The sequence below is a fragment of the Mesoplodon mirus genome (assembly GCF_964341445.2).
Source record: "Mesoplodon mirus genome assembly, chromosome: 3".
In the NCBI taxonomy this organism is placed as follows: Eukaryota; Metazoa; Chordata; class Mammalia; order Artiodactyla; family Ziphiidae; genus Mesoplodon; species Mesoplodon mirus.
Genome location: NC_138978.1, coordinates 121,795,825 through 121,823,719, shown reverse-complemented (window position 1 = coordinate 121,823,719; position 27,895 = coordinate 121,795,825). Strand labels below are relative to the sequence as shown.

The window sequence follows — 27,895 nt, the reverse complement described above, 5'->3', positions numbered from 1 at the left end:
ACACAGGACCCCCAAAGAATAATCTGAGATGGGTGGGACATCCTCTGATTAGAATCCAGCCTGGCTGAGGGTCCTGGCTGTCCTGGGGGGAGCCCAGTGCTCTTCCTCTGTCACCAGCCTTCCCCAAGCTCCTTCTTCTCACCCCATTGGTGCTCAGGCCACAGGTATCCTCATGCTTGCCTTTCCCTGGGCTCTTACCTGGCCCTCCCTCAAGCTCACCTCAGTGGGTTGTTTTCCTGCTAGAGAGCACTGTCCTCAGCACTCCAGTGTCCTGTCCCTGCCCCAGTGTCACACTCTACCCCCTCATCCCCTCTCTGCCAGCAGAAACCTCACCCACTTCACACTTCCCTATTGCAGAAACCCCACCCACTGCACAGTTCCCTATTGCAGAAACCCCACTGCCTTCCACAACCACACGCCTTTTACTGGGCCTTTCATTTCCCCATTAGCATGTCTTCAAGCTATTCTCTCCACTTTCTGGCTCCCAGCAGCAGTCCCTGCCTCTGTTCTGTGTCCTCCCCCATCTCACACCTACAGCAGTAGGAAGGGTTCCACCCTGAGATCTAGGGGAAATCACTTACTAGAATGCATTGACCACTGCCCTGGGTCTCAACTTCTCCCACTGTAAAATGACTGGACTAAAAGAACTTGACATTCTCCAATTCTGCTTCAACTTTAACATTCTTTGACTCGGTCTGTGTTCACATTCGTTTTTATTTACATAGTCTTTTCTTTCTGTGCCTCCTGGGCCTCATTTCTTACTTTTCTATGGCACCATAATGTTCTCTATTTACCCTTAATCTGAGTCCCCAAGGTCTCATCTCTATTTTGTCACCACTCCTCCCTAATTTATCCATTCATTCTAAGTGCTGCTCACCATCTTGGCTAAATTTTGAAACATAAAGCATTGCCTTATCATTAGACCATTAGATTTCTTTGTGTAAATATATGAACAACAGGCAAGATGCTTTTTTTTTTTTTTGCAAAATAGAAGCCAAGAAATGAACAAGAAAAAACTACCACAAAACAGAGATATACCAGGTAAGCTATAGTTTTATAAATTATTTATACATGCATATGCTGACCTTACAAGATGATAAGAAAGTCTTCAACAAGCAAATCAAACAAGACATTGAAAACAAGAGTGGGAAATAGAAGCTTCCCAGGGCATTGTCGAGGGTTGGTTCCCAAAGCTTTTGTCTACAGTAGCCACATGGGTGAGGAGGTAATGTCTTGAGATCACCCCACACAAACAAACAAAAAAAAAATGCAAGTTGTCATGAGACTTTCTACTACACCCTCAGTGAAACTGGACCAGAAAAAAAAATCCATCCAACTGAACAGGGAAATAACGAGGAACCTTATGGTTGCCTTGTGCTCTGCCTAGGAATTTTTAAAATTATTCTTATGAAATTTCTTAATCACGGGTTTGCCTCACATGAGTTTGGCATTGAAAATATTCTAATTAATTTGGAATGCCCAATCCAAGAAATTAATATCAAAAAAGTGGTTCCAAGAGAGGAGGCATGAATAGTTAGGGCACAGAGGATTTTTAGGATGGTGAAAATACTCTATATGATATTATAATGATGGATATATGCCACTCTATATTTGCCAAAACCCATAGAATACATAAAGTTTTTTTCTAAGCAATCAGTAAAAAAGAAAAACAATTCTGATCAATTTATGCTAGACAACAGACTGGATTATCTTTCCATGTTCTCTAAATAAAATGATCATTTTTAAATTATTTCTCTGGATGATGTATTATTTCTGGAATTTTGTCAGCTTTTTTTAAATGGAAGTATAGTTGATGTACAATTTTATATAAATTACAGGCATACAGCATAGTGATTCACAATTTTTATAGGTTACACTCCACTTATAGTTATTCTAAAATATTGGCTATATTCCCTGTGTTGTACAATATATCCTTGTTTGTCAGCTTTTTAAAAATTGAAATTTATTGTCATTTCTGTTGTGTCTTTTAAATATTGAGTATCTTACAACTGAAAAAAAATTGGTTTCAAGCTGGTCGCTTGGCAGAAGCAAACACAAACCTGAATTCTAGGGATCCATGACCAATACAATCTTCTAATATAGGCAGTCCTTGCTTTGCACAATTTCATTATACACAAATTTCAGTTACCATGGTTTATTTAAATAATGCCAATCCCCCAACAACATGGCTCAATTTCAGTTGCCACAGTATACTAAAGATTAGTAATTGAACAAAGCACAAACTTTACTAGTAACTCTTCATTCTATGAATGACTATGGAAATAATAAAAGTGCAATCAGTAACCAATGATACCAGTGACCAATCACAACACTTCTTTCACAGTCTGTCAATGGCTATTAATTTTCTTCCACGCATGGACAGCAAAATGTGTACAGTTGACCCTTGAACAATATGGTTTGAACTGCATGAGTCCACTTATACATGAATTTTTTTTTCAGTAAATACAGTCACAGTACTACACTATCAGAGGTTGGTTGAATCTGCACATGCAAAACTGTGAGTTCAGAGGGCCAACTGTAAAGGTACATGTGGATTTTCAATTGCACAAAGGCCCCCCTAACCCCATGTTGTTCCAGGGTCAACCGTACTTGCGTTATCTCCTTGTATTCAAATAATAAATCCATGTGACATTTAAATGAAGAATAATAGAAAGAGGGAATCGGCCAAGAAAGATGAAAACGAAAATGCTGGAAGTGAGATTTGAATTTAATGTAAATGAAGTCATAGAAGAAATAGAAGAGACCTGGGGAATGTTGATACTGCCACTGGTTGAGAAATTATGGATATGAACCTAGAGGAGCTTAGTGAAGGCAAACTTATCAATATAAATGAGGAAAATAATTGTGATGAGAAGGATGAAGCTGTCCCAGATGAAGTGACGCCTACAGAAAAGTTCACATTTAAAGAACTCTCAATGTATCAAAAACTCAAAGTGTAAATTGGAAGCTAGCCCAATCTTAGAAAGAATTATGAAAATTCACCAAGGCATAGAAAAGATACTCCATATCTATAAGTTATAGAATGAGAATAAGGCAAGCATCAAACTGCTCTTGGTAAATATTTACAAGAAAATAAAACATTTAAATTCTGGACATTTTTATCATTTTCAGTGCCAACATGCTAAATTAATACTAGTGTTACTATTTTTTTCAATATCCCTATACAGTTGACCCCTGAACAACATAGGTTTAAACTACGTGAGTCCACTTTTACATAGATTTTTTTCAATAAATACAGTACTACACAATCCACAGTTGGTTGAATCCACAGATATGGAAACACAGACACAGGGCCAGCTGTACAGTTATACACAGATTTTATGACTGCGACCCTCACATTACTCAAGGGTCAACTGTGTATTTATAACCAACAGTAAGAGGGTTTTTTAATGTTTTGACAAAAATTTTTAAAGGTGATGGAATGATCATAATTTTCCCATTGATTATTTAGGTCTTTTGCTTGGTTTCACCTTGCATGATCAATTTTTAGAGTCCCACACTACTATGCAAAGCAAAGACGGACTTTGTATTTTAAGATTTGGAGTCAAAATTTAAAAATTATAATTTGTTAACATCCATAATATCTTCTTATTGACATATCACTTCATTTTTCTTTAAAGAATGCCTTAATCCTTTGAAGCTTGGAAGGAATTAAGTACATTGGATTGGGATGCTAATATCATTCTGCTTATGGTATTAATTTTACTAAAATACCATGGCAAACTAGTACTAAGTCCATCAACTTAAAGGATATTTTTGGAAGTATACATTTGGCTTGTTTTCTGGAACCCATAATTTTATTAATATCTTCAAATTTTCCAAAGAAGTATTGAAGATTACCACAAATTGAATTCCTAATCCCATGATGGCATTAGCACTTCTTCTCTTATATTTAACAATGGTTTTAATTTCATATTTATATTTTCAATACACTCCAATGTTTTGTTGGAGACTGAAAAGTAATAGTACCATTCTTGTATGATATTTTAAAACTATTTATAGATAGGCTTTTACTATATCTTTTACTACCAAAATTTTAAAAAGAATGTGCACAGATCAAAGTATATAGAATGCAAAGTTACTGTCCTTCTGCTTCACACTTACTTCAGATGCAGCCCTTTAAGATGATAACCTAAAGTTCAGACACCAGTGATATCTTTGAAGATATGCAAGTCTGGTGAAAGCTTTGCTGAACTTCTCAGTGTTTTTATCTGCTTCTCATGGAATCAGCAGATGCTCTTACTGGAAAAGCAGCCCCAACTACAGGGTTAATTCTGTGAATTTCTGTCTTCTCCTAGATATTGACCCAGTAATTTATTTCTCCTTTGTTGGTTCTTCAATGTCTTCAGGCAGATTTTATTTTATATTTTCTCGTGTTTTCTACTTGTCCTTGACAAGACAGTTGGTTCAAATTAGATAGTCCACCAATTCTAGAAGCAGAAGGCCTCTACTTTTTTTAAATTGTTCATTAATAAAATCTACCATCCTTTCATGTGTGGAGCCTCAATTTATGTCTCAAAAATCTAGGCAACAACAACACTGGTACAGGCAGGTTGAGACTCTATAGTGGGAAGTGACCCATGAGCATGTGTATAAAACATGTGAATTCAAGGTGAATTTCTTCACAGGTCTCCTTGACCATGAAGCTATTTCAAAATAATATAGGAGAGGAACCAAATTTGGGGCATCTTATCTAAGCTGCACACCTAGTCCAGACTGAAAACCAAGGCAAAAACTGGCACTAATTGTTTTGTTGCTTAATGCTTTAAAATAATCTATATCTAAGAGTCTCTGATTCCTTTACCAGATAATTTGCCTCAGCCATTCCTCCTGAGGCAGCCTAGTTGAAGGTCATTGCTCATAGAATCTCATGCACATTTCCTAAGATTTGCTTTGTGGTCTGTGTTTTCAACACTAACTTTGTTTGTGAGGCCTGTGTGTTTACTTAAGCTTTGGCAAGTAAATCTCTTCTTCCATAGAAATGCACTCTTGCTCTAGTGGATGCTGTGGAGCCACCAGTGTACCCCCTTCAGGACAAACATAAGTGTTTCCCTCAGCCTGAGGGAGTGTTGGCTGCTGACAGCTCACAGACATGTCCCTCTCCAGGCACTGCCTTCAGTGGGAGAGCTGCTCTGTCCAAGGGGACATCTCTTCCCTGAGAGCACATACCAAATATGTGAGTAAAAAGTTAAGTCCCATTACCTAGTCTTAGGAAGTCTCTGAAGGGTCATCCTAGCTCCAGAACTCTCTGTGGGTTTGACTAAATCCTCTACTGAAACTGCATCACAGTTCAACCTCACCCTCTCCTCAGTCCTGCTGTTCCTGAAAGCACCCCCAGCAAGCCTTCTGCATGCAGACATCCACCTGAGTATGTTTCCTTAGAAACTGACCTACGACACTCATCTGTATAAAACTAGCCACTTGACTTGGACAAAGCCATCCTAAGAGCAGCAACTTGCCACAGTAATCCCTCAAATGGACACGAGAAACAAAGTCCTACAACAACCTGCCCAGGCCACAACAATAAAAAGTCAACTACATGGCATACAAAAAGCTCCATGTAGAGAATGGATAAAGAAGATGTGGTACATATATACAATGAAATATTACTCAGCCATAAAAAGGAACAGAATAATGCCATCTGCAGCAACGTGCATGGACTTAGAGACTGTCATACTGAGTGAAGTAAGTCAGACACAGAAAGACAAATATCATATGATATCGCTTATATGTGGAACCTAAAAAAAATGGTACAAATGAACTTATTTACAGGATGGAAATAGAGTCACAAATGTAGAAAACAAACTTATGGTCACCAGGTAGTAAGGGTGAGGGGGGATAAACTGGGAGATTGAGATTGACATATACACACTACTATATATAAAATAGATAACTAATAAGGACCTACTGTATAGCATAGGGAACTATATTCAATACTCTGTAATGACCTATATGGCAAAAGAATCTAAAAAAGAGTGGAGATATATATTTATATATATATATAATGGAGTCACCTTGCTGTACACCTGAAACTAACACAACATTGTAAATCAACTATACTCCAATAAAATTTTTTTAAAAATTAAAAATTAAAAAAGCTCCATGTTGAATCATATGGGTCACTACACAATAACGAAGCCAGAGACTCATGTGGGCATTCCCTAATTTCTAAAGCCAAAGGTTTCTCACAGATTAATTTGTTCTCCATTTCCATAACAATTTTTCCCTCCGTACTTGTCTTCTAACAAAGGCCCCAGCAGCTTTTATTAATTCTCTTATGAATTAAACTTATTATCCTAAACTACGGACATCCATCAACCTTCCATTTTATTTAAAATGAGTGAAAATGTATGCTAAAAATTTATTCCAACCTTGTTTATAAGTTATAGACTTTCCTTGGTTTTGTTTTAAGTTACAGCTCTTCTCTAGGGTCAGTACAGAGGAAGTTCCTTTTTCTATTTTGGATTTATTTCAGTGAGATGAATTATGAAATATTTCTCTCTACTATTTTCCCAGAAGTTCACTCTGATTTTTAACATGTTTCTTTTTGTATAAATTTTGGAATGACTGGTTGCATTTTCTCCTTTGCCTTAGAAAACATACAGATAAAAATAAAACTAGATACAGATAACATGGGTGTTACTGTGAAAATTTTTATTTAGCCTTAGCAAAAAATAAATAAACCAAAGCTATCAACACTTTTTTAGGCAGATAAAGTCTCATTTTATTGAATGAGCGATCTATGTAATTGCTGAGGCCACTATGTACAGACAAGAGGGGGAGAACCTATTTCTTGGTCTCTTCCTCCTTGGAAAGAGCCTTAATGATTTCCCCCTTCTTGGCTTGGAACCCGTCTTCACGTTGCTCCCGTGCTTCCCTGGTCTTAGACCTGCAGGCCTCAGCCTAGTCGGTCTGAAGCTTCTTGCAAGCTTTGTCTAACTTCAGCTTGTGCATATGTTCCGTGAGAACCCGCTTGTTTTTGAACACATTACCCTTCACTTTCAGGTACAGGCTGTGATACATGTGACGGTCAATCTTCTTAGATTCACGGTATCTTCTGAGCAACTGGCGTGGAATTCTTATCCTTCTCCTCATCTAGGTTAACTTCTTGAGCATTCGAGCATTGGCAGTACACTTTCACTTACCTAGGTCCATAAGCCTGCCCTTCTGGCAGGCTGAGGTATTTTTCTGGCTTCAAGCTTGGGAATGGACAGTCACAGGCTTCTGGATGATCAGCCCACCTTTGATCAGCTTCCAGATCTGCTGACAGGAGTTAGCATTGAAGATTTCACTAGTCTCGACAGGGTCCAACCAGACCTTCCTTTTGCTGCCACAAAGGACACTGAAAGCAAGCCTCTTCTGAAGCCTGAGCCTACTCATGGCCACAGTAGCAAAAGGAAAGCCAGAGTTATCAACTGATATTCAACTAACATCCTGGATTAGTTAGGATCAAATGTGGCTGCAAGTGACAGAAAATTCAAATGAACAATATCTTTAAAAACAGGTAGTTATATTTCTCTCTCTTGTGAAAAGACTAGAAATAGGCAATTCAGGGTTGTTATGGCATCTCATTGTGTCCGGGGTTTGGTTCCAGTTTCCTCTTTTGTTTGGGGGGTTTTGTCTTTGCTTTTTTTGTTTTCTTTTGGTCTTTGCCATGCTTGGCCCTCATTCCAAAGGTCATCCTGTTCTCTGAGTTGGTTGCAAGAGGTCCTTCCATCAAATCCACCTTTCAGCCGACAGTAAGGAAAAAGGAATAAGCCAAGTACACTCACCCCCCACCACCAGCACTGCTCAGATCCACTTTGCAGGAGCTGTACACTGCATTGATCAGACCTCAGTCACATAACCACAACCAGCTAAGAGGGTCCCTAAGAGATGTAGTTTTATTCTGCCCAGCTAATAACTGGTTGTTAATTTATTCTAGAGGAAGTGCAAAATAGATTCTGGGAGACAACCAGTTGTCTGTGCTATATAACCCCATTTGGTAATTCATCTGTCTATTTAGGTACATGAATGTATAGTTGGTAACTTGAATAGGTCACCTGGAAATAACATTGTTCAAAGCCCATGAGTGTTTCTCTTAGGACACTTTATACCCAAATTAGGGCTCATATTCATTTTAAATATTTCCCTTCTAAAATTGTATCTGGCATTCTCTCTGAAGTAGAATAGGTTGTGCATTGAGGATGGATGGAGTTGTAGGTAGGCCAACAAGTGCCTCTGTATTAGAGAAGAACCAAATTATATCTCAGGAAGAATCTTGGTCCTCACTGCAGATATTATCAGCCTCCTGGGAGCAAACCTAATATTCAAACAACAGTCCATGAGTAGGTCTCCAAAAGCCACAAGAAATTTGCAATTGCAAATCCCACCTACAACTCCACTGATTATTAAACTTACTGCTCTGCATTTAACAGATAATATAAAACTGTCATATATACAGTGTACGTTAGAGTACATAACCTGTAAGTCTCTGCTGCTAAAAAAAACTCAAGTTAGTTCAACATAAACAATATTTATGGGAGACTTAGAGTCTACTCATTCCTGTAGATTATATAAGATCTGCCATTGAGTTTGGCAGAACATCAGAGAGCTGCACAGGTAGACCAGATCCTGCATGTTGTGTAGAGTTACTTTCCCCAGTTTTTGTTTTAGGCTGGCATGATCACCGTACTTTAAGAGACTTAAAACGGGCCTGTGAACCTCATAAAATTTACTGAAAGAATACTCCTTGAGAACATTTTTCACGGCACCAAATAGTTTATTCTCTATAAGAACTGACGGGAGGATTTTCCTTGTGGCCTCAGGACCAGGAAGAGTGATACTTTCCCTGAACAACTTATTTGTCTGTTTCTTCTAGACACTGTGAATGTGTAATTGATCCTGTCTTAATCATTTTATAGTCCTCCAATAATTCATGACCCACATGTATAGGGTGTATAGGGTGTCATGATACTTTCTTTTTTAATTTACTCCATTCTTGATTTCATCTTACTTACTGGCCATATCTTCCTTTGAATTCAATTCCTAAATTTTCATTGATATGTCTTTAATATTATGTGCATGTTTTTGTAAGTGGTTTTCAATTAGTTTTAGAGATAACATGTTATTGTGAATTTAAGCATGGATTTGTAAGCTGTTTGATGATTTGGGGACCTTAACACTTCTAATTTTTGAATAATAATGAGGATGCTGAAACTGTTTTAATCTCTACTGCCACCCAGTGGTAAAGTATAGAAACTTATCCCAATCCTGTAGCCTTTGATGATTACAAAAACTCATGTTTTCAGTGTTTTAATGTTGCAGATATTTTTATTCTGTTCTTAGACAAACAAGTATTTTATATGATATTACATTTTTTATGTTTTTTTCCCTGAGAAGGAACTACTCACGGTGCAACTCATCATCCCAATTCACTCATTAAACATTTTCCAATTTTTATTTTGTTATGCTGTGTTTTGCCTTTGGAATCTTAAGTGCAGATTGTTGACTTAATCATTCTCCTCCATTATGGCTCATGGACACCATTTGTTCAAGCAGACTTCCTTTGTGAAATATTTATTTATTTATCCCCATATCCTTCTCTTCCTCACATTCTAATGTATAAATATGTTATCCTGCTAGGTGTTCTTATAAAATGTGGTATTGTTTGATGTCTACAGCTTTAATTTCCACAGATGGTATTATACTGTATATGCTTCACCTATTAATATTATTTCATTCAGCACTCTTTTAAAGACCTTCCCCTGTTATTCTGTGTCAAGTTTTTGTTTCTATCAATACCTGTTACATAAAATCTCATAGTGTGCATATACTGCATTTTACTTAGGTGTTTCCATAGAGATGAACATCTAGCATGCTTCCAACACCTCACTATCATAAAAACTCTGTGATAACCATCTCTACATATGTTCTCTCTTGGAGCTGGGTAAACATTTCCCATTACACATATTCAGAAGTGGGATTGCAGGGTCAATATGTATGTCATTAGACAAGTTGCTACCGCAAACTCTTCAGAATTACGTCATCACCATCAATGTATGGGGATTTCCATCTATTTCACAACCCTGCAAACACCGGGCTGCTGCAGCTTTTTAACTTTGTAAATTTAGTGGTATAAAATGAAATCTTGTTTTAATCTTCATTTCTCTAACTATCAATGAGTTTAAGTGTAACCTTAATTTCAACAAATAGTATTATATGTGTTCTTTATTTGTTAATGTAGGTCACTCAGCACTCTTTTAAAGAGCTTCCCATATTACTCTTTGTATATATGTACAAAATACATATACACATTTTGTTTTAAAAATTTCAAATACTTCCTTCAGTTTTTCACCCACTAATTTTGCTGGGTGTATGCTTTATTGAAGAGAAAGCCTTAATTTTAGAAAGTAAAATTCAACAACTTTTACGTTTAAATTAATCTTTTTTTTTTTTTCAAAAAAACATCAATTTTGGGTTTCCCTGGTGGCGCAGTGGTTGAGAGTCCGCCTGCCGATGCAGGGGACACGGGTTCGTGCCCCGGTCCGGGAAGATCCCACATGCCGCAGAGCAGCTAGGCCAGTGAGCCATGGCCGCTGAGCCTGTGCGTCCGGAGCCTGTGCTCCGCAACAGGAGAGACCACAACAGTGAGAGGCCCGCGTACCGCAAAAAAAAAAAAACCATCAATTTTATACAGCTTGTGATACAGAAGTAACAATATGCAAAACAGTGGAACATCTATGCTCTCCCCACCCAAACTGGGCATGCTCATTCCTGTCCCCCAAGAGGTGGAGGACCCAGGACCCCTGCCCAGCAGGACCTATCTTAGTTACAGGCTCTGGGAGGGACTAAGCCCTTAGGGGTCAAGGCTGGGAGGGAAAGACACCAGCACTTAGGCCCCCTCGAGGGCCCACTGGTTAACTGGAACTGTACATGTATACATGGGATGGGGACGGGGGGTGGGACAACCCACCATAGGCCAATTCTCCCAATTCTCCCAATTCTCTAGATTTTCCAGTTTGGAAATTTAATTTAAGAAATAATTATCTGCACTAATAGATCATAACAATATTCTGCCATAGTATATACTGCTAGCTTTCTAGTATTGCCTTTTGCATTTAAGACTTTATTCCATTGTGAATAAGCCTTTACTCTTCTCTTTCAAAAATAATTTAGATCTATGTAGTCATTTATTCTTCCATACAATATAAAAAATTAGGTTTACTAAGTACCTAGAAATATTCAGCTAGAATTTTAACTAGGAATTTACTGAAGTTATAGAATAAAGAGAACTGTAATTTCCTGTAGTAATTTCTTCCATACAACTCCTATTAATCAGAAATACTTTCATGATCTTAATAGTTTTTAAAATCTCCCTGCAGAATACTTGTATAATCTCTCTTGCGCTAATTTTTAGTTATTTTATAGTTTTTGATGCTATTATAAATGGTATCTTATTTTATTTGTTACAAAAAAAGTTTGTTGATTTTTTAATAATTATTTTATGTCTATATTAGTTGCTAAACTTTCATGTTAGTTCTAATGGTTCCCTTTTTATTCTACTAGATTTATAGGTAGAAATCATACCATCTGAAAGAATACCTATTCTCTTGAAATCCTTTCAGTTTTTATTTATGTTAATTTTTATCTAGATAATTCCTGACCTCTCTTTTTATTCCCAACATTTTAATTATTTTTTAATTTTCTTATATACAATCACATGACCTTCAAATATCTTTTAATTTCTCTTTTAATCCCTCCTTATTTTTCTTGCCTTACTAGATTAACTAGGACTCAGTATTCTATTGAATGGTGAAGATTATAGTAGGCAGACAACTTGTATTTGATTTTCACTGGAATGCTTTTAAACATTCACAATTAAATTTACCTCAAGCAGGCTGTGTGTAGCTACATTTGACCATACAGTGGAAGTTTCCTTTTGTTCTGAGTTAGTAATGTTTTATCAGAATGGATATTTAAATATATCAAATGCTTTTTATATAACTCTAGAGATGATTTTATGGTTTTATTTCCTTAATCTGTTAAAGTAAGGGATTCTATCAAGTGATTTTTATTGGTACACAAACCTTGCATTCTCTGGATAAATCCCACTTTATGTGGTGTTTGTTTCTGTTTGCAAGTATTTTATTTGAGTCAGTTATAGATAATTTCTGAGGAAATATACATAAATGAGATTAGCTAATGGCTACTATTTTAATATTTGGTTTTTTTTTTCCTGGAAAAGTTCTTGCTGGTTTGGTGTAATGAAAATAGTGCCTCCTAAAATTAGTTGGGATTGCCAACAAACACATGAAAGGATGCTCAACATCACTAATCATTAGAGAAATGCAAATCAAAACTACAATGAGATATCACCTCATACCAGTCAGAATGGCCACCATCAAAAAATCTACAAACAAGGCTTCCCTGGTGGCGCAGTGGTTGAGAGTCCGCCTGCTGATGCAGGGGACGCGGGTTCATGCCCCGGTCCGGGAGGATCCCACATGCCGCGAAGCGGCTGGGCCCGTGAGCCATGGCTGCTGAGCCTGCGCATCCGGAGCCTGTGCTCCACAATGGGAGAGGCCACAACAGTGAGAGGCCCACATACCGCAAAAAAAAAAAAAAAAAAAAAAAACTACAAACAATAAATGCTGGACAGGGTGTGGACAAAAGGGAACCCTCTTGCACTGTTGGTGGGAATGTAAATTGATACAGCCACTATGGAGAACAGCATGGAGGTTCCTTAAAAAACTAAAAATAAAACTACCATCCGACCCAGCAATCCCACTACTGGGCATATACCCTGAGAAAACAATAATCCAAAAAGAGTCATGTACCACAATGTTATTGCTGCTCTATTTACAATAGCCAGGACATGGAAGTAACTTAAGTGTCCATCAACAGATGAATGGATAAAGAAGATGTGGCACATATATACAATGGAATATTACTCAGCCATAAAAAGAAACGAAATTGAGCTATTTGTAATGAGGTGGATGGACCTAGAGTCTGTCATATAGAGTGAAATAAGTCAGAAAGAGAAAGACAAATACCATATGCTAACACATATATATGGAATTTAAGAAAAAAAAATGTCATGAAGAACCTAGGGGTAAAACAGGAATAAAGACACAGACCTACTTGAGAATGGACTTGAGGATATGGGGAGGGGGAAGGGTAAGCTGTGACAAAGCGAGAGAGAGGCATGGACATATATACACTACCAAACGTAAAATAGATAGCTAGTGGGAAGCAGCTGCATAGCACAGGGAGATCAGCTCGGTGCTTTGTGACCGCCTGGAGGGTTGGGATAGGGAGGGTGGGAGGGAGGGAGACGCAAGAGGGAAGGGATATGGGAACAGATGTATATGTATGACTGATACACTTTGTTATAAAGCAGAAACTAATTTTAAAAATGGTCATGAAGAACCTAGGGGCAAGACAGGAATAAAGACGCAGACCTACTAGAGAATGGACGTGAGGACACAGGGAGGGGGAAGGGTAAGCTGGGACAAAGTAAGAGAGTGGCATGGACATATATACACTACCAAATGTAAAATCGATAGCTAGTGGGAAGCAGCTGCATAGCACAGGGAGATCAGCTAGGTGGTTTGTGACCAGCTAGAGGGGTGGGATAGGGAGGGTGGGAGGGAGGGACATGCAAGAGGGAAGAGATATGAGAACACGTGTATATGTATAACTGGTTCACTTTGTTATAAAGCAGAAACTAACACACCATTGTAAAGCAATTATACTCCAATAAAGATGATTAAAAAAAAATCAGAAACCATTACTTGTGACCCTACTTAATGAAATGAGAAACTTTAGAGTTTTACTTAGAATTACAATATATGCTAATAAGCATGAAGCTTACAAAGGGTCCTGCTGTAAATGTCTTATTACTAATGTAAAACATTAATAAATAAAAACCTCAATTAAATAGTGTCAGAGGCCCCAAGTGGGGGCTCTCAAGCTTTTACGTGGCTCGCCATGATTGCAGTTGCCAAACTGCAATTCTCTGCTCATCCTGAATAAACCCAATTTTGCTGGAGAAATATCTGGTTATCCATTTGATTTAGGTCAACATTTATAATAAGAAAGCAGTGAGAATATGTGGGAAGTGAAGTTAATAGAATATTCTGGGGTTATTTATCCAAGATTCTCTTCTTATTGGTCCTGCTTGAATGTTCCATGCCTGCCTTATCATACACTGGTCTCTGCTGGACATGCTGACCTTCCTCTTTCATGGTGTTTATAACTTTTTTAAGTCTCTTAAATATTTTTTTATTCTATTTATCACCCAGATAAATGTATTTAGGCTATTTATTTTGTTATTTATTGGTGTATAAGTAAACAAAAATTATCTCAGGCTAATTCAAGGAAAAAAATTTTTTGGAAAGTTAAACTTAAAACATAGAAAGCTGGAAAGAGCTTCACTTGAATACTTGTAATTTTAAAAGTTGGATAACCAAAATCACAACTTTTCTTGAAACCATCACAGCACTGAAGTATCAGGGCAACCAATTAACCCAAAATTTAAGGAAAGAATCCTCCAAGGAAATAGGAGATGCATTGCTTACTTGGGACAGACGCAAGATGCTACATAAGCCAGCAAGAATAATTCAGCTAAAATTGTTAATAAATTCCTAAAGTCTAGCATAAGTATATAGAACCCCTAAGAGTCACAGATAAGGGAAATTCACTTATATGTCTAGGACTTTTCCATGGACGTCAACAGGGGCTCCTGAAAGATTGGAATCAAGGATATAGGCCAGAGAAGTCCTTCCTCACGGCACAGGCCTGAGATCTGAGAAAGGCAGGAAGTCCCAACCAGATCTTTCTCCACTATCTCCCACACAGAAAAAAACCTTAACCTGGTGAGGGAGGGGAGGACAGTGGGGGAGGGCAAAAAGCTCTACTGTCTTCAGGGCACAGGCGAAGATACACAGCAATTGGAGAAAGAGGAAAAAGTGGGGAAGGGACACTAAAACACCCTGTCCTCAACTATTAGAAGTTCCATACTACTGAGAGGAAGGCAGGAACACTTAGGAGGCCCAAGCCCTAAAACTGAAAGATAATGCCTAACAATGAGACTGAGTCAGAATAAAGATAATGCTTCTGCTCTCCGTCCCAAGCAGGTGAGCAAGCATAGAGTAATAGGAGCATTCTACTGTTGCAAGAGAGGCAGCAGTATGACCATAAATCTTCTCGAGGCACCTCACAAAGGAAATATCGAAGCCTGAGAGTGAAGCAGCCATTAAGAAAAACTCTTTAGCAAATAGCCCTACTGTACAAAGTAATGCCAGAGGAATTTGAAGGCTGTTGAAACAACAACAAAACACACAAACCCAATTAACTCCTAACTCATTGACTGAAATCGACACACTTGCTGCTTAGCAAAAAAAAAAAAAAAAAAGACAAGTTCATTTTGAGGCCAAGAAAATAAAGATAAAAACACTCTACCTCAGTGTCTATTGTTGTACATAAGATGTCTGCATTTGGATGAAACGTTATTAAAAACACACAAAAAAGCAGGGAGAGGGAAGCCCCCAAGTGCCTAAGAGGGTCTGCACTTGCCCTATGAATTCTTTTGCCCAAGAGACAGTGACACTAGCCAATTAAAACAAAACAAAACAAAAAAAAGTACACTAAGATAGGTTGAAAGAGAGAGAGAGAGAGAGAGAGAGAAGGGAGCTGACTTCAAAGGAAAGGAAATAGGTTTATATTTTAGAACCATTGAAAGCACTTTTTCTTGCTTTTTAAATATGAGGCCCCACATTTACATTTTGTACAGGACCCCAAAATTATGTGGCCACCAGTGTTTATACCCTTCACCATGACTGGGGAAAACTGAGGAGAAGGCAGTTTGAGTGTGAGTGGAAAGAAGAGAAAAGAGAGTTAACTAACTGAGGAATGGAGTCTGGGACCAAGAGGTTGGGAGCTGGGCAGAGACACCAAGGGACATAACAGATGGAGGAGGAGAGGAGGAAGAGGCTGGGAGGGGAGGGGGAGGAGGACTGGAAAGAGAAGTGGAGCAGAGCCACAAGCTGTTCAGCTCAGCTCCTGTGGGCAGAGTTGATCCTCATCAGGGAGCAGGAAGCAGCTGGTACTCAAGTCGTGGCCCCACTGTGGATCTGCAGCATCCCAGGCAGCTCCACTCCTGAATGTATACTCAGCTATGTCGGAAAAGGACAGATCGGAAGGAGGGGAAGACGGGCTTCTCGGGAGCTGGCTGAGGAATACTGAGAACACAGGGAGCTGAGAAAGAGCAGAACTGGATGCCAACATCAAGGGATAAAATGTGGGCAGGGGGAAGGTGACCATGACCAGGAAAAAAAAAAGAAAAGAATTGGGAGAGAAGGCAGTGGTTATACAGGTCACTGATAATTATGTGCTCCCTGTATCAGGAAACCCCAGAGGAGAAAACTGGGATGGGTCATATGTTAGTGCATATGTGTAGAATCTAGAAAAATGGTACAGATGATCTTATTTGCAAAGCAGAAATAGAGAAACAGATGTAGAGAACAAACATATGGATACCAAGGGGGAGGGGAGGTGGGATGGATTGGGAGATTGAGATTGACATATATACACTATTAATACTCTGTATAAAATAGATAACTAATGAGTACATACTGTATAGCACAGAGAACTCTACTCAGTGCTCTGTGGCGACCTAAATGGGAAGGAAATCCAAAAAAGAGGGGATATACGTATAATATATAGCTGATTCACTTTGCTGTACAGCAGAAACTAACACAACATTGTAAAACAACTATACTCCAATAAAAACTAATAATAAAAAAAGAAAAGAATTCAAGATGGCAGGATACCCTAGCTATCCTATCCAAACACCATCACAGCTCTTGAATTCCTGCCTCCTCAGGACACAGATGTGAGCTCCCCTCCCCACATGGTCTCACACAGTCATCTTACATTCCCCTCCCCACCAACAGAAACTTCAACTTCCCTGCTAGAGAAATCCACTGCCTCTTATAACCATTTGCCTTTTACTGGCCTCATTTTCTCTCCCTCTCTGCTTCAGGTTTTTCACTTGCTTTTCTGGCTTCAGGAAGCTGGTCTGTGTGCTTCTCGCCCCTCACAACAAATCTTTCTCACTAAAAGGAGCTTTGGTCTGAGAGCCAAAAGGAACTCCTGTATGGACAACTGCTGGATACAGTGAATTGGAGAAATCATATCAGCATTCTGGTCTTAGTTTCCTTGTCTGTAAAATGACTGAGTGGAAAGAACTGAGTATTTCATATTAGAATTTCTAAATGCTGGAATGGCTCTAATATTTTGTGCCTTACTGTGCTCCTGTTCCTTCCTACCTGTGTGTTCTCCTCCTTCCCCACTCTGCTTCACCCTACTTCTTTCTCCCTCTTCCGTGTCTTCCCAGCCATTCTCCACTAAGCCTTTATCTCACCTCCCAGGATCTCCTCTCCATCTTCTCATAGTCCCTACCTATTCAATCTAATCTCAGTCCTTTCTTTCTGCCTCACTTTCAAATCTAAAGCCTTGTGTAACCATATGATTCTTGAATTCCTGTGTATACATACATAATACACAGTTATGGATTCTATTTTTGGCAAAATGTCACATTACAACTTGAAAAGACCCAGAAATCCAAGATAAAAAATGCCATTTAATTCTTTTTTGAATACATAGTTGCATTCACGATGAAATAAGGGAACAAAAAATAGAAAAAATGGAAACCCAGAGATGCAAACAGGAAATGATACTTGGGCATACAAGACATAATGTGGGTTCCATAGGGGTTTGGTTATTGTGGTTACTTGGATCAGGAGACAAGGCCTTGAGACCAGGCAAACAAAATGAAATTTGCAGCTGAGTTTCCTGCTGTGCTCTCATCTCAGTGAAAAGATTTACACCTAAATATACAGGGAAGAAAGCTTACCTGTGTATTTACTGAATATTGGCTTGTTTGTTTGTTTCTCCTTCTGAGAATTACTGATCACAAATCTGAGACAGGAGCTCAAAAATATTCTGCTTGTGTGATCCTGGAATACAAAATCCAACAAATTAAAATAAAAGGTGATTTTAAGTTTGTAATATTTCTGCGACACTTGGTGAAATTCAAAGAAAAGTTGATCTCGAGAGAAGCACTTTCAACACAAGCTGCAAAGGATTCCCACACATAAAGCCTTTCCTAACACGAGGCCACAATCCAAAATTAGAGAACACAGAAAGAAATATTCCATCATGAAGGACAATAGGCAAAAAAACAAAGAACAGGTTAAATCCCTCAAGAAATCACACATAGAGGAAATTCTATTTTAAAAGCTTAAAGATATAAAAGGAATAATACCAGAAGAGAAAGAGACATTATCAACAACTACCAGGTAGATTAAGCCTCCAGAAATAAATATTCTGAACACTTTAATTAAAAACTCAATGCATGGGGCTTCCCTGGTGGTGCAGTGGTTGAGAGTCCGCCTGCCGATGCAGGGGACACGGGTTAGTGCCCCGGTCCGGGAAGATCCCACATGCCACGGAGCGGCTGGGCCCATGAGCCATGGCTGCTGAGCCTGTGCGTCTGGAGCCTGTGCTCCGCAACGGGCAAGGCCACAGCAGTGAGAGGCCCGCGTACCGCAAAAAAAAAAAAAAAAAAAAAAAAAAAAAAAAAAACCTCAATGCATGGATTAAGCAACAAAAAGAGAAAGCAATTTTGGACTTCCCATGTTGTGCAGTGGTTAAGAATCTGCCTACCAATGCAGAGGACACAGGTTCGATCCCTGGTCTGGAAAGATCCCACATGCTGCAGAGCAACTAATCCCATGTACCACAACTACTGAGCCTGTGCTCTAGAGCCCGTGAGCCACAACTACTGAAGCCTGTATGCCTAGAGCCCAGGCTCCGCAACAAGAGAAGCCACTGCAATGAGAAGTAGCCCCCGTTTGCCACAACTAGAGAAAGCCCACGCACAGCAACAAAGACCCAACACAGCCAAAAAAAAAAAAGAGAGAGAGAAAGCAATTTTAAAATATATCTAGATTGGGATATCTGAAGAATTTCCTACAATGCAGTACAGCACTAAAGCACTAAAGACTTGAATATGAAAAAAAGAAGTTAAGAGATATGAAGACTAATATGAAATCCAATATAAGCCCAATAGAAATTTCATTAGGAGGCAAAACACATCATGAGAAGAGGAAATATTTGAAGAAGTAATGGCTGGGAATTTTCCAGAATTAATAATAGGCATAAATCTTTAGATTCATTAAAAACAAAAGCTTCAAATTAATGACTTGAAAAATAATCTTAATTTTTTATAGTGAAGAAAACAGCTCAGAGATGTAGGTAACTTAGAATATAAATCAATTTAAAGCAAAGTTCCTTTCTCTTAGATTTCAGTTTTTTCTTAATAATTTAATCAATATTTAATAAATACCAAGGGACATGCTGAACACTAAGATGAGAAAGTGTAGAAGACAGAAGCTCACACTCTAGAAAAAGAAACATGTAAACCAACCATAAATCTAGAGTGTTGTGAACCAACCATAAATGTAGAGGTTGATGATTCTACTGTGAGAGAAAGTACAGGGGTGGAATGAGCCTCATTAAATCCACTTTATCTATATTTGTACTGCTTACATGGCCTTGCTCACTCAGAGCCCCAAATATTGGCTTCAATAATCATATAGGACTGAGGCAGTGAGACTATATATCCATGGGAATATTTCAAGTGGTTTTTAATTCAGAAATTGATGAAGATATCAAGAAGGTTGAACCTACATAATGAGCACCCATACAACACCTTGTGTGTTAGATATCAACTTTAACTCTTCCATAAGAAGCTGATGAGAATCTTGGACAGTCAGAGAACATTTTCTTGGCCATGCTGCTTAATGGTTCTTACCTGTTTCAGAATCACTACATAAGAAGGATAATAGTCAACACACCTATTAGGTGCCTCTTCTCGTGCCAATTACATTTAATATCGTTTTTTCCCAGTTTATTTTGTAGGGACACATAATCAGATAGAAAGTAGGTGAAACCATTCTTTGCTATATGTTTACTCAAGAATTCTCCTTAAGAGCATCCTCTACGAAAACTATTTTAAGAAGATTTTGATTTTCCCTCATATGTTCTGAAAATGCTGCCTAAAAGTTTAATTATTATCCTGCTATGGTCATTATATGCTTGTTTACTTGTCTACCTTGCTTAATGGCTAATCACCTAAAAGAAACTTTGCCAACACCGGATGTATTAGTTGGCTAGTGTTGCCATAACAACTACCACAGACTGGGTGACTCAAACAACAAAAATTTATTTCTCAGTGTTCTAGAGGCCAGAAGTCCAAGATCAAGGTGTCAGCAGGTTTGGTTTCTCCTGAGGTCTCTCTCTTCATTGTAGATGGCCATCTTCTCACATCAATGTCCTCAGACCATCTTTCCTCTGTGCATGAACATCCTCTTGACTCTTTGTGTGTATGAATTTCCTCTTCTTATAAGGATACCACTCACATTAGATTAGGGGCCACCGTAGCAGACTCATCTTAACTTAATTACCTTTCCAAAGGCCCTCTCTCCAAATACAGCCGCATTCTGAGATGCCGGGCATTAGGGCTCCAACATATAAATTTTAGGGAGACACAATTCAGCCCATAACACAGGATATATTCACTTTCAAAATCTTCTTCACTTTACCTCTTTCACTTTTCAAAGTCTTACTGACTTTCAAATTTGTTTTTTTAACAGAGGTGTCCTATAGATGTCTAGACTTCAGAGACTGTTGCTATGGCTTATGCAAGTAACCTCTAACTTCCAAAAAGTCTATAATTCTGTATTGTTTTCTTATTAATAATTGTCGCCCCAGTATTTACACTTAAATAGACATCTCTGGTTTTTAACATGTAGAAATAAGTCTAACTTTTCTTTATTAAGCCCAAAAATCAACATTATATTTTTCCTCTTCTTTCACAAGATGTGCTTAAAGAAGAAAAGTAGGAAGAGTCACTCTAGTGGTTATCAAGATTTAGTATAAACCTAGAGTAAATAAGATTACTTTACTACATTGCATTGGTGCAAGGATAGACTTACAGAAGAAAGGATCAGAAAAAGGAGTCCAGAAACAGACCCATATACTTACATATGGACACTGAAATTACAACACAATTGGTACTGCGTATCAGTATTATTAATCAATTAACTAACATTGAAAAAATACAATTTTACCCCTATTTCACACCGTACACAAAAATCAAATCCAGGTATATTATAGATATAAATGTAAGAAGTAAAGTAGTTAAGCTTCTCAAAGATAAAATTGTACAGAGGCTTGCAAAGTGGGATCCTCAGACTAGAAGAATCTGCATCATTTGGAAGTCATAAGAAATGCAAATTCTTGGGCCTCTTCCCTGACCTAAAGAATTAGAAACTCTGGAGGTGGGTCCCAACAAGATACACTTTAAAAAGCCTTCCAGATGATTCTGATGTCCACTCGAGTTTGAGAACAATAGATTAAGGAGAATATCTCATGACCTTGGGGTAGGGGTAAATAAATTACAAGAGTAGAATAAAAGAGTCATAAAGAAAAATGTCAATAAACTGTATCCCATTAACAAGAAATCCTTTTCATCAAAATACAACTTTAAGAGAGTGAAGAGTAAACCAAGACTTGTAGAAGATATCACAATGCATAACCAACAAAGGATTTGTATACAGAAATTATAAAGAACTTCAAACTAACAATTAAAAGACTGAATCCCCTCCTCACCACAGACACACACACACACACACACACACACACACACACAAATAGCTAAAACCTTAAACTGGTACTTCACAAAAGAGTGTATATAAATAGCTCAAAGGCATATGAAAATATGTTAAGTACAATTAGTCAACAGGGAAACATGAACCAAAATAACAATTGGATGCTCTACACCCACGCCAGAAGGGTTAAAATTAAAAGGGTTAATATATCAAATACGAATTAGGATGTGGATACGATGGAAGGTAGATTGGTATAAACACTATGAAAACCCGTTTGTCAGTATTTATTGAATGTAAAAATTATATATAACCTGTGACCCAGGATTTCATTTACATTTATATTCGAAGAGAAATGAGTGTTTATGTTCACAAAAAAACATGTACAAAAATGTTCAAAACTGCATTGTCCAACACACCTAAAATCTGGAAATAATTTGAATGTCTATCCACAGTAGAATGAATAAATTTTGGTATATTCACACAATAGTATTCTACCCAGCAATGAAAAATAATAAATTACTGCTGCATGCCACAACATGAATAAAATCACAAAAATAATGTTGAGTGAGAGAAGGCAGACACAAAATAAGTCTTACTGTATGATTCTAGTAACATGAAGTTCAAAAACAGAATCAAAACTAAACTCTGGACATGGAGATCAGAGTATTTCTTGTCCTTAAAAGATGTTAACTGGGAAGTGGAACCAAGAGGGAGATTTCTGGGGGCTGAAAATATTCTTTATCAGGGTAGTGGATTGTGCTTATGTCCCTTCAGGAAAGCAGATCTAAAATAGGAAAGGAGAGAAAGTCAAAGTACACTGCAATGACAAAGGGAGCTTTATAGGTAAGACTTTATTTAGGGGCATGATGCCAGGTATTAGGAGTGGGACACTCAGTAAAACAGGAAAGGATAGAAAGCCAGTAAAATGGTGTGTTATCAGATTGGCCACCACTATGGAAAACTAGGATCTGATCCCACTGGAACTCTCTGATGAATCCCGCAGATTGTGGCTCAGTGTTATCAGCCTGAGGCAGATGAGGGGAGCACATATCCATGATCCCTGTCCCCTAAGCGTCAAGGATTGCCCCGAGGAGTGTTAATTCCCACACACTTGCAGTTTTGAGCATCCAAATGTGATAAGCAGCTGCTCACAGGTGTTCCAACCACATCACGAGAAAAGCCTTAGCGCAAAAATGTAAGATACCCAGTGCAGATCAAGTTAGGCTCTCTAACCAGTTGCCTTAGCAATGGCTGGGGAAAAAATAGAGGGCTAGAAGATGTGACGCAGGACATAAGAGGTGTCTGATACTACCAGGTTTTTATAAGCAAACAAATAAAAAATATATTCACAAAATCGATCAATTTTTTTTGAAAGAAAACTTCCAATAAGCTACAGTCTGGTCAGTAACTGCTTATCTCCCGGTGACATCTAGTGGTGAAATATAGACATTCACAAGCATCAAGTTACAGCTTCTCAGGTGTCTAAAATGAAATTCTTCTGAAAATTCTATGTAGCTAAGCTTCCCTCCATTCTGAATCAAAAACCCAGGGCCTGATGTGGACAGTCACCTGCAGTAAGAGCTGTTCATCTGTTGGGACACATCTTAACCCACCACTTTAAGAAGAGCAGGCAAACTCATTTGGTACCTTGTAAGTAAACTACATTAATGTGGGGAACTTTGTAATAAGACTGCTGTAAGTGTAGGATTTTATCTGACTCTGAGTTACTTCCTCCATATTTTTCCCATAGTTACAGTCAGCCTTAACTGAGATCTCTACGTTGCATTTGTAGTCTAAAAATCTTATTTCCTCCAGCTTTTGGGAGTTGCTCTACTTAAACCTTCAAATTAAAATATCTATGAGAAAGTATACCAAGTAACTTCCATTAAGCCAATTTAATTTCATTATTCTAAAACCACAATTAAATAAATTATTGTTTCCCAACTTTATATTTTTATTAACAGTATACTCACTGGGATCAATTTTTTTTCATATGAAAAAATTATATGTGGTAAAAACTAATTGAGAAGTCAGTTGTTAAATTTTACTTGTAAAGGGGGCTTCCCTTGTGGTGCAGTGGTTAAGAATCCGCCTGCCAATGCAGGGGACACGGGTTCAAGCCCTCGTTCAGGAAGATCCCACATGCTGCAGAGCAACTAAGCCGATGAGCCACAACTATTGAGCCTCAGCTGTAGAGCCCGCGTGCCACAACTATTGAGACTGCATGCCACAACTACTGAAGCCCACGTGCCTAGAGCCCGTGCTCCACAACAAGAGAAGCCACTGCAATGAGAAGCCCGCACACCACAATGAAGAGTAGCCCCCACTTGCCGCAACTAGAGAAAGCCTGTGCACAACAACGAAGACCCAATGCAGCCAAAAATAAATTAAATAAAATAAATTTAAAAAAAAAATTTACCTGTAAAGGTTTTGCTTTTGTGAGGTTTTTTTTTTTTTTTGGTAGCCATTATTTCTACCAAAATGCATTAATGACCAAGGAGAGGGGGTTGTTACTGGAACTTGGAATGAGAAAGAGCCATACAGAGTCAGTCAATTTGAGAGGAGCAGTGATCTTTACTTGAGGGACAGAGCTAGCCCAAGCCAGTGACACAAGCCAAATATATTTATAATACTAGTTTTAAGCTTTTTTTCTGCTAATTCCAGTATCTGCATTTCTGTGGATATGTTTCTTTGGTTTCTTTTTATGTGTTCCATTTTCATCACATATTTCACAGTGCTTTATAATATATTGGACATTGTTTATAGATAGCAGTGGAGATTTAATTATACAACTCTTTTGCTTAATATTTATTTTCAAGAATGTGCAATCTCATTCCAATATGTGGCTACTAAAGTGAAAATGTGTTTATTCAGATATCACCATGTATCAAGTTAATCTTGGCCTAAGGCAACAATTTTTAATATTGACTTCATCTCTGGTTAGCCTTCCTCCCAGTGCCACAGCTGTTCCTGCCTAAGTCCAATTTCTTTGATCTTATCAATGTTTAACCCTGGGATCTGATGGGAGTTGGAACTCAGTTTCATCTTTGGAATCCACGGTAGAAGAGCCCTTTTTACTAGGCACCTTGCGAATACATGAGACTAGAGTATATCATCTAGTCTCATGTATTCTCTAGACTAGGTCCACAATCACTGCCCTTTACTCAGCAAAACACGAGTGGTAAGCCAGGGGAAATTGTTAGTCCAAGTAAATATTGCTGCATTTGAGTCTTCTAGACTCCAGGCTCTCCAACCTGTTCCCACTATTGTTAATCTTTCATCTACCTCAGTCTTGGCAGGCTTTCTTCTCCGACGCTGCCTCTAGACACTGTCATTTTTAATAGTCATGTATAAAGAGGTCCTCTCTCTGAAAATCAGTCCATCTGGGATTTTCTTACATCCACTTCTCTTCAATAGTTTCATACATAAGTACAAGTTTTATAGTATCTAAATTTTTGGTGTTACCATGGGAACAAAGATTTTCTACATCCTTTCATATCCTAGCCAGAAAATTGCTTATTGTGCTTAAATTGTAGCCAAATTGCAAAGAAAATTACAGTTTCTTTATTTTGTCTATAACTGATCTGGTTCTTCCCACAGTTATCTCCTGCTGGGTAAAAGGAAAAGAAAGAAGAAAAGGATGTAGTTATGTTAAAACTCAGTGTGGGCTCTAAGACAGCATTTTTCTATCTTGAGCCTAGGAGCTCCTACTGTAAAAATAGAACACAGATGGGACATATTCTCTGCGGTTACAATTCACAAAAGTTAAGATATATCTAACTCCACTAGGTTCAAGATGACGGAGTAGAAGGATGTGCACTCACTCCCTCTTGCGAGAGCACTGGATTCACAACTAACTGCTGAAAAATCATTGACAGGAAGACGCTGGAACTCACCAAAAAAGATACCCCACATCCAAAGACAAAGAAGAATCTGCAATGAGACGGTAGGAGGGGCGCAATCACAGCAAAATCAAATCCCATAACTGCTGGGTGGGTGACTCACAAACTGGAGAACACTTATATCACAGAAGTCCACCCACTGGATTGAAGGTTCTGAGCCCCATGTCAGGCTTCCCAACCTGGGGTTCCGGCAAAAGGAGGAGGAATTCCCAGAGAATCAGACGTTGAAGGCTAGCAGGATTTGAATGCAGGACTTCGACAGGACTGAGGAAAACAGAGACTCTACTGTTGGAGGGCACACGCAAAGTAGTGTGCACATTAGGACCTGGGGGAAGGAGCAGTGACCCCATAGGAGACTGAACCAGACCTACCTGCTAGTGTTGGAGGGTCTCCTGTGGACGGGGGGGTGGTGGCTGTGGCTCATTATGGGGACAAGGACACTGGCAGCAGAAGTTCTGGGAAGTACTCCTTGGCATGAGCCCTCCCAGAGTCCACCATAAGCCCAACCAAAGAGCCAGGTAGGCTCCAGTGTTGGGTTGCCTCAGGCCACACAACCAACAGGGAGGGAACCCAGCCTGACCCATCAGCAGACAAGTGGATTAAAGTTTTACTGAGCTCTGCCCACCAGAGCAACGCCCAGCTCTACCCACCACCAGTCTCTCCCATCAGGAAGCTTACACAAGCCTCTTAGATAGCCTCAGCCACCAGAGGGCAGACAGCAGAAGCACGAAGTACTACAATTCTGCAGCCTGTGGAACAAAATCCACATTCACAGAAAGACAGACAAGATGAAAAGGCAGAGGGCTAGGTACCAGATGAAGGAACAAGAGAAAATCCCAGAAAAGCAATTAAATTAAGTGGAGATAGGAAACCTTCCCAAAAAAATTCAGAATAATGATAGTAAAGATGATGCAGAACTTCAGAAAAACAATGGAGGCAAAGATGCAGAAGATACAAGAAATGTTTAACAAAGACCTAGAATAATTACAGAACAAACATTTAGAAGAATTAAAGAACAAACAGAGATGAACAATACAACAACTGAAATGAAAACTACACTAGAAGGAATCAATAGCAGAATAACTCAGGCAGAAGAATGGATAAGTGACCTGGAAGACAGAATGGTGGAATTCACTGCCACAGAGCACATTAAGAAAAAAGAATGAAAAGAAATGAAGGCAGCCTGAGAGGTCTCAATATTAAACGCAACAAAATTTGCATCATAGGGGTCCCAGAAGGAGAAGACAGAGAGAAAGGAAGGACCCAACAAAATATTTAGAGAGATTACAGTCGAAAATTTCCCTAACATGGGAAAGGAAATAGCCACCCAAGTCCAGGAAGAACACAGAGTCCCAGGCAGGATAAACCCAAGGAGAAACATGCTGAGGCACATGGTAATCAAACTGACAAAAATTAAAGGCAAAGAAAAATTATTGAAAGTAACAAGGGAAAAACAACAAATAACATACAAGGGAACTCCCATAAGGTTAACAGCTGATTTCTCAGCAGACACTTTACAAGCAAGAAGGGAGTGGCATGATACATTTAAAGTGATGAAAGGGGAGAACCAACAACCAAGATTACTCTACCTGGCAAGGATCTCATTCAGATTCGACAGAGAAATCAAAACCTTTACAGACAAGCAAAAGCTAAGATAATTTAATACCACCAAACCAGCTCTATAACAAATACTAAAGGAACTTCTCTAAGTGGGAAACACAAGAGAAGACAAGGACCTACGAAAACAAACACATAACAATTAAGAAAATGGTAATATGAATATACATATTGATAATTACCTTAAACGTGAATGGATTAAGTGCTCCAACCAAAAGACAAAGGCTCGCTGAATGGATATGAAAACAAGACCCATATATATGCTCCCTATAAGAGATCCACTTCAGACCTAGGGACACATACAGACTGAAAGTGAGGGGATGGAAAAAGATATTCCATGCAAATGGAAATCAAAAGAAAGCTGGAGTAGCCATACTCATATCAGGTAAAGTAGACTTTAAAATAAAGAATGTTACAAGAAACAAGGAAGGACACTACATAATGATCAAGGGAGCAATCCAAGAAGAAGATATAACAATTATAAATATATATGCACCCAACATAGGAGCACCTCAATACATAAGGCAAGTGCTAACAGCTATAAAAGAGGAAATCAACAGTAACACAATAATAGTGGGGAAATTTTAACACCTCACTTACACCAGTGGACATATCATACAGACAGAAAATTAATAA

The 27,895-nt window shown here is 38.5% G+C and overlaps 1 protein-coding gene and 1 pseudogene across 4 annotated transcripts in view; both read right to left on the bottom strand.

Moving 5' to 3' along the window:
* The window catches only part of LOC309799845 (T-cell surface glycoprotein CD1b-1-like), a 90,261-nt gene that overhangs the window by 48,212 nt on the left and 14,154 nt on the right, over positions 1–27,895 (bottom strand). The window contains exon 2 of one of the 3 annotated variants that reach the window (XM_082613447.1): positions 17,921–18,023. The exons of the other annotated variants lie outside the window; for them this stretch is intronic. Coding sequence (XP_082469573.1) covers positions 17,921–18,023 — 103 coding nt within the window. The remainder of the gene's footprint in view (positions 1–17,920; positions 18,024–27,895) is intronic. 3 annotated transcript variants of the gene reach the window in all.
* On the bottom strand, positions 6,753–7,416 carry LOC309799849 (large ribosomal subunit protein eL19-like; annotated as a pseudogene). Its single transcript has one exon. The product of its transcript is annotated as a large ribosomal subunit protein eL19-like (transcript).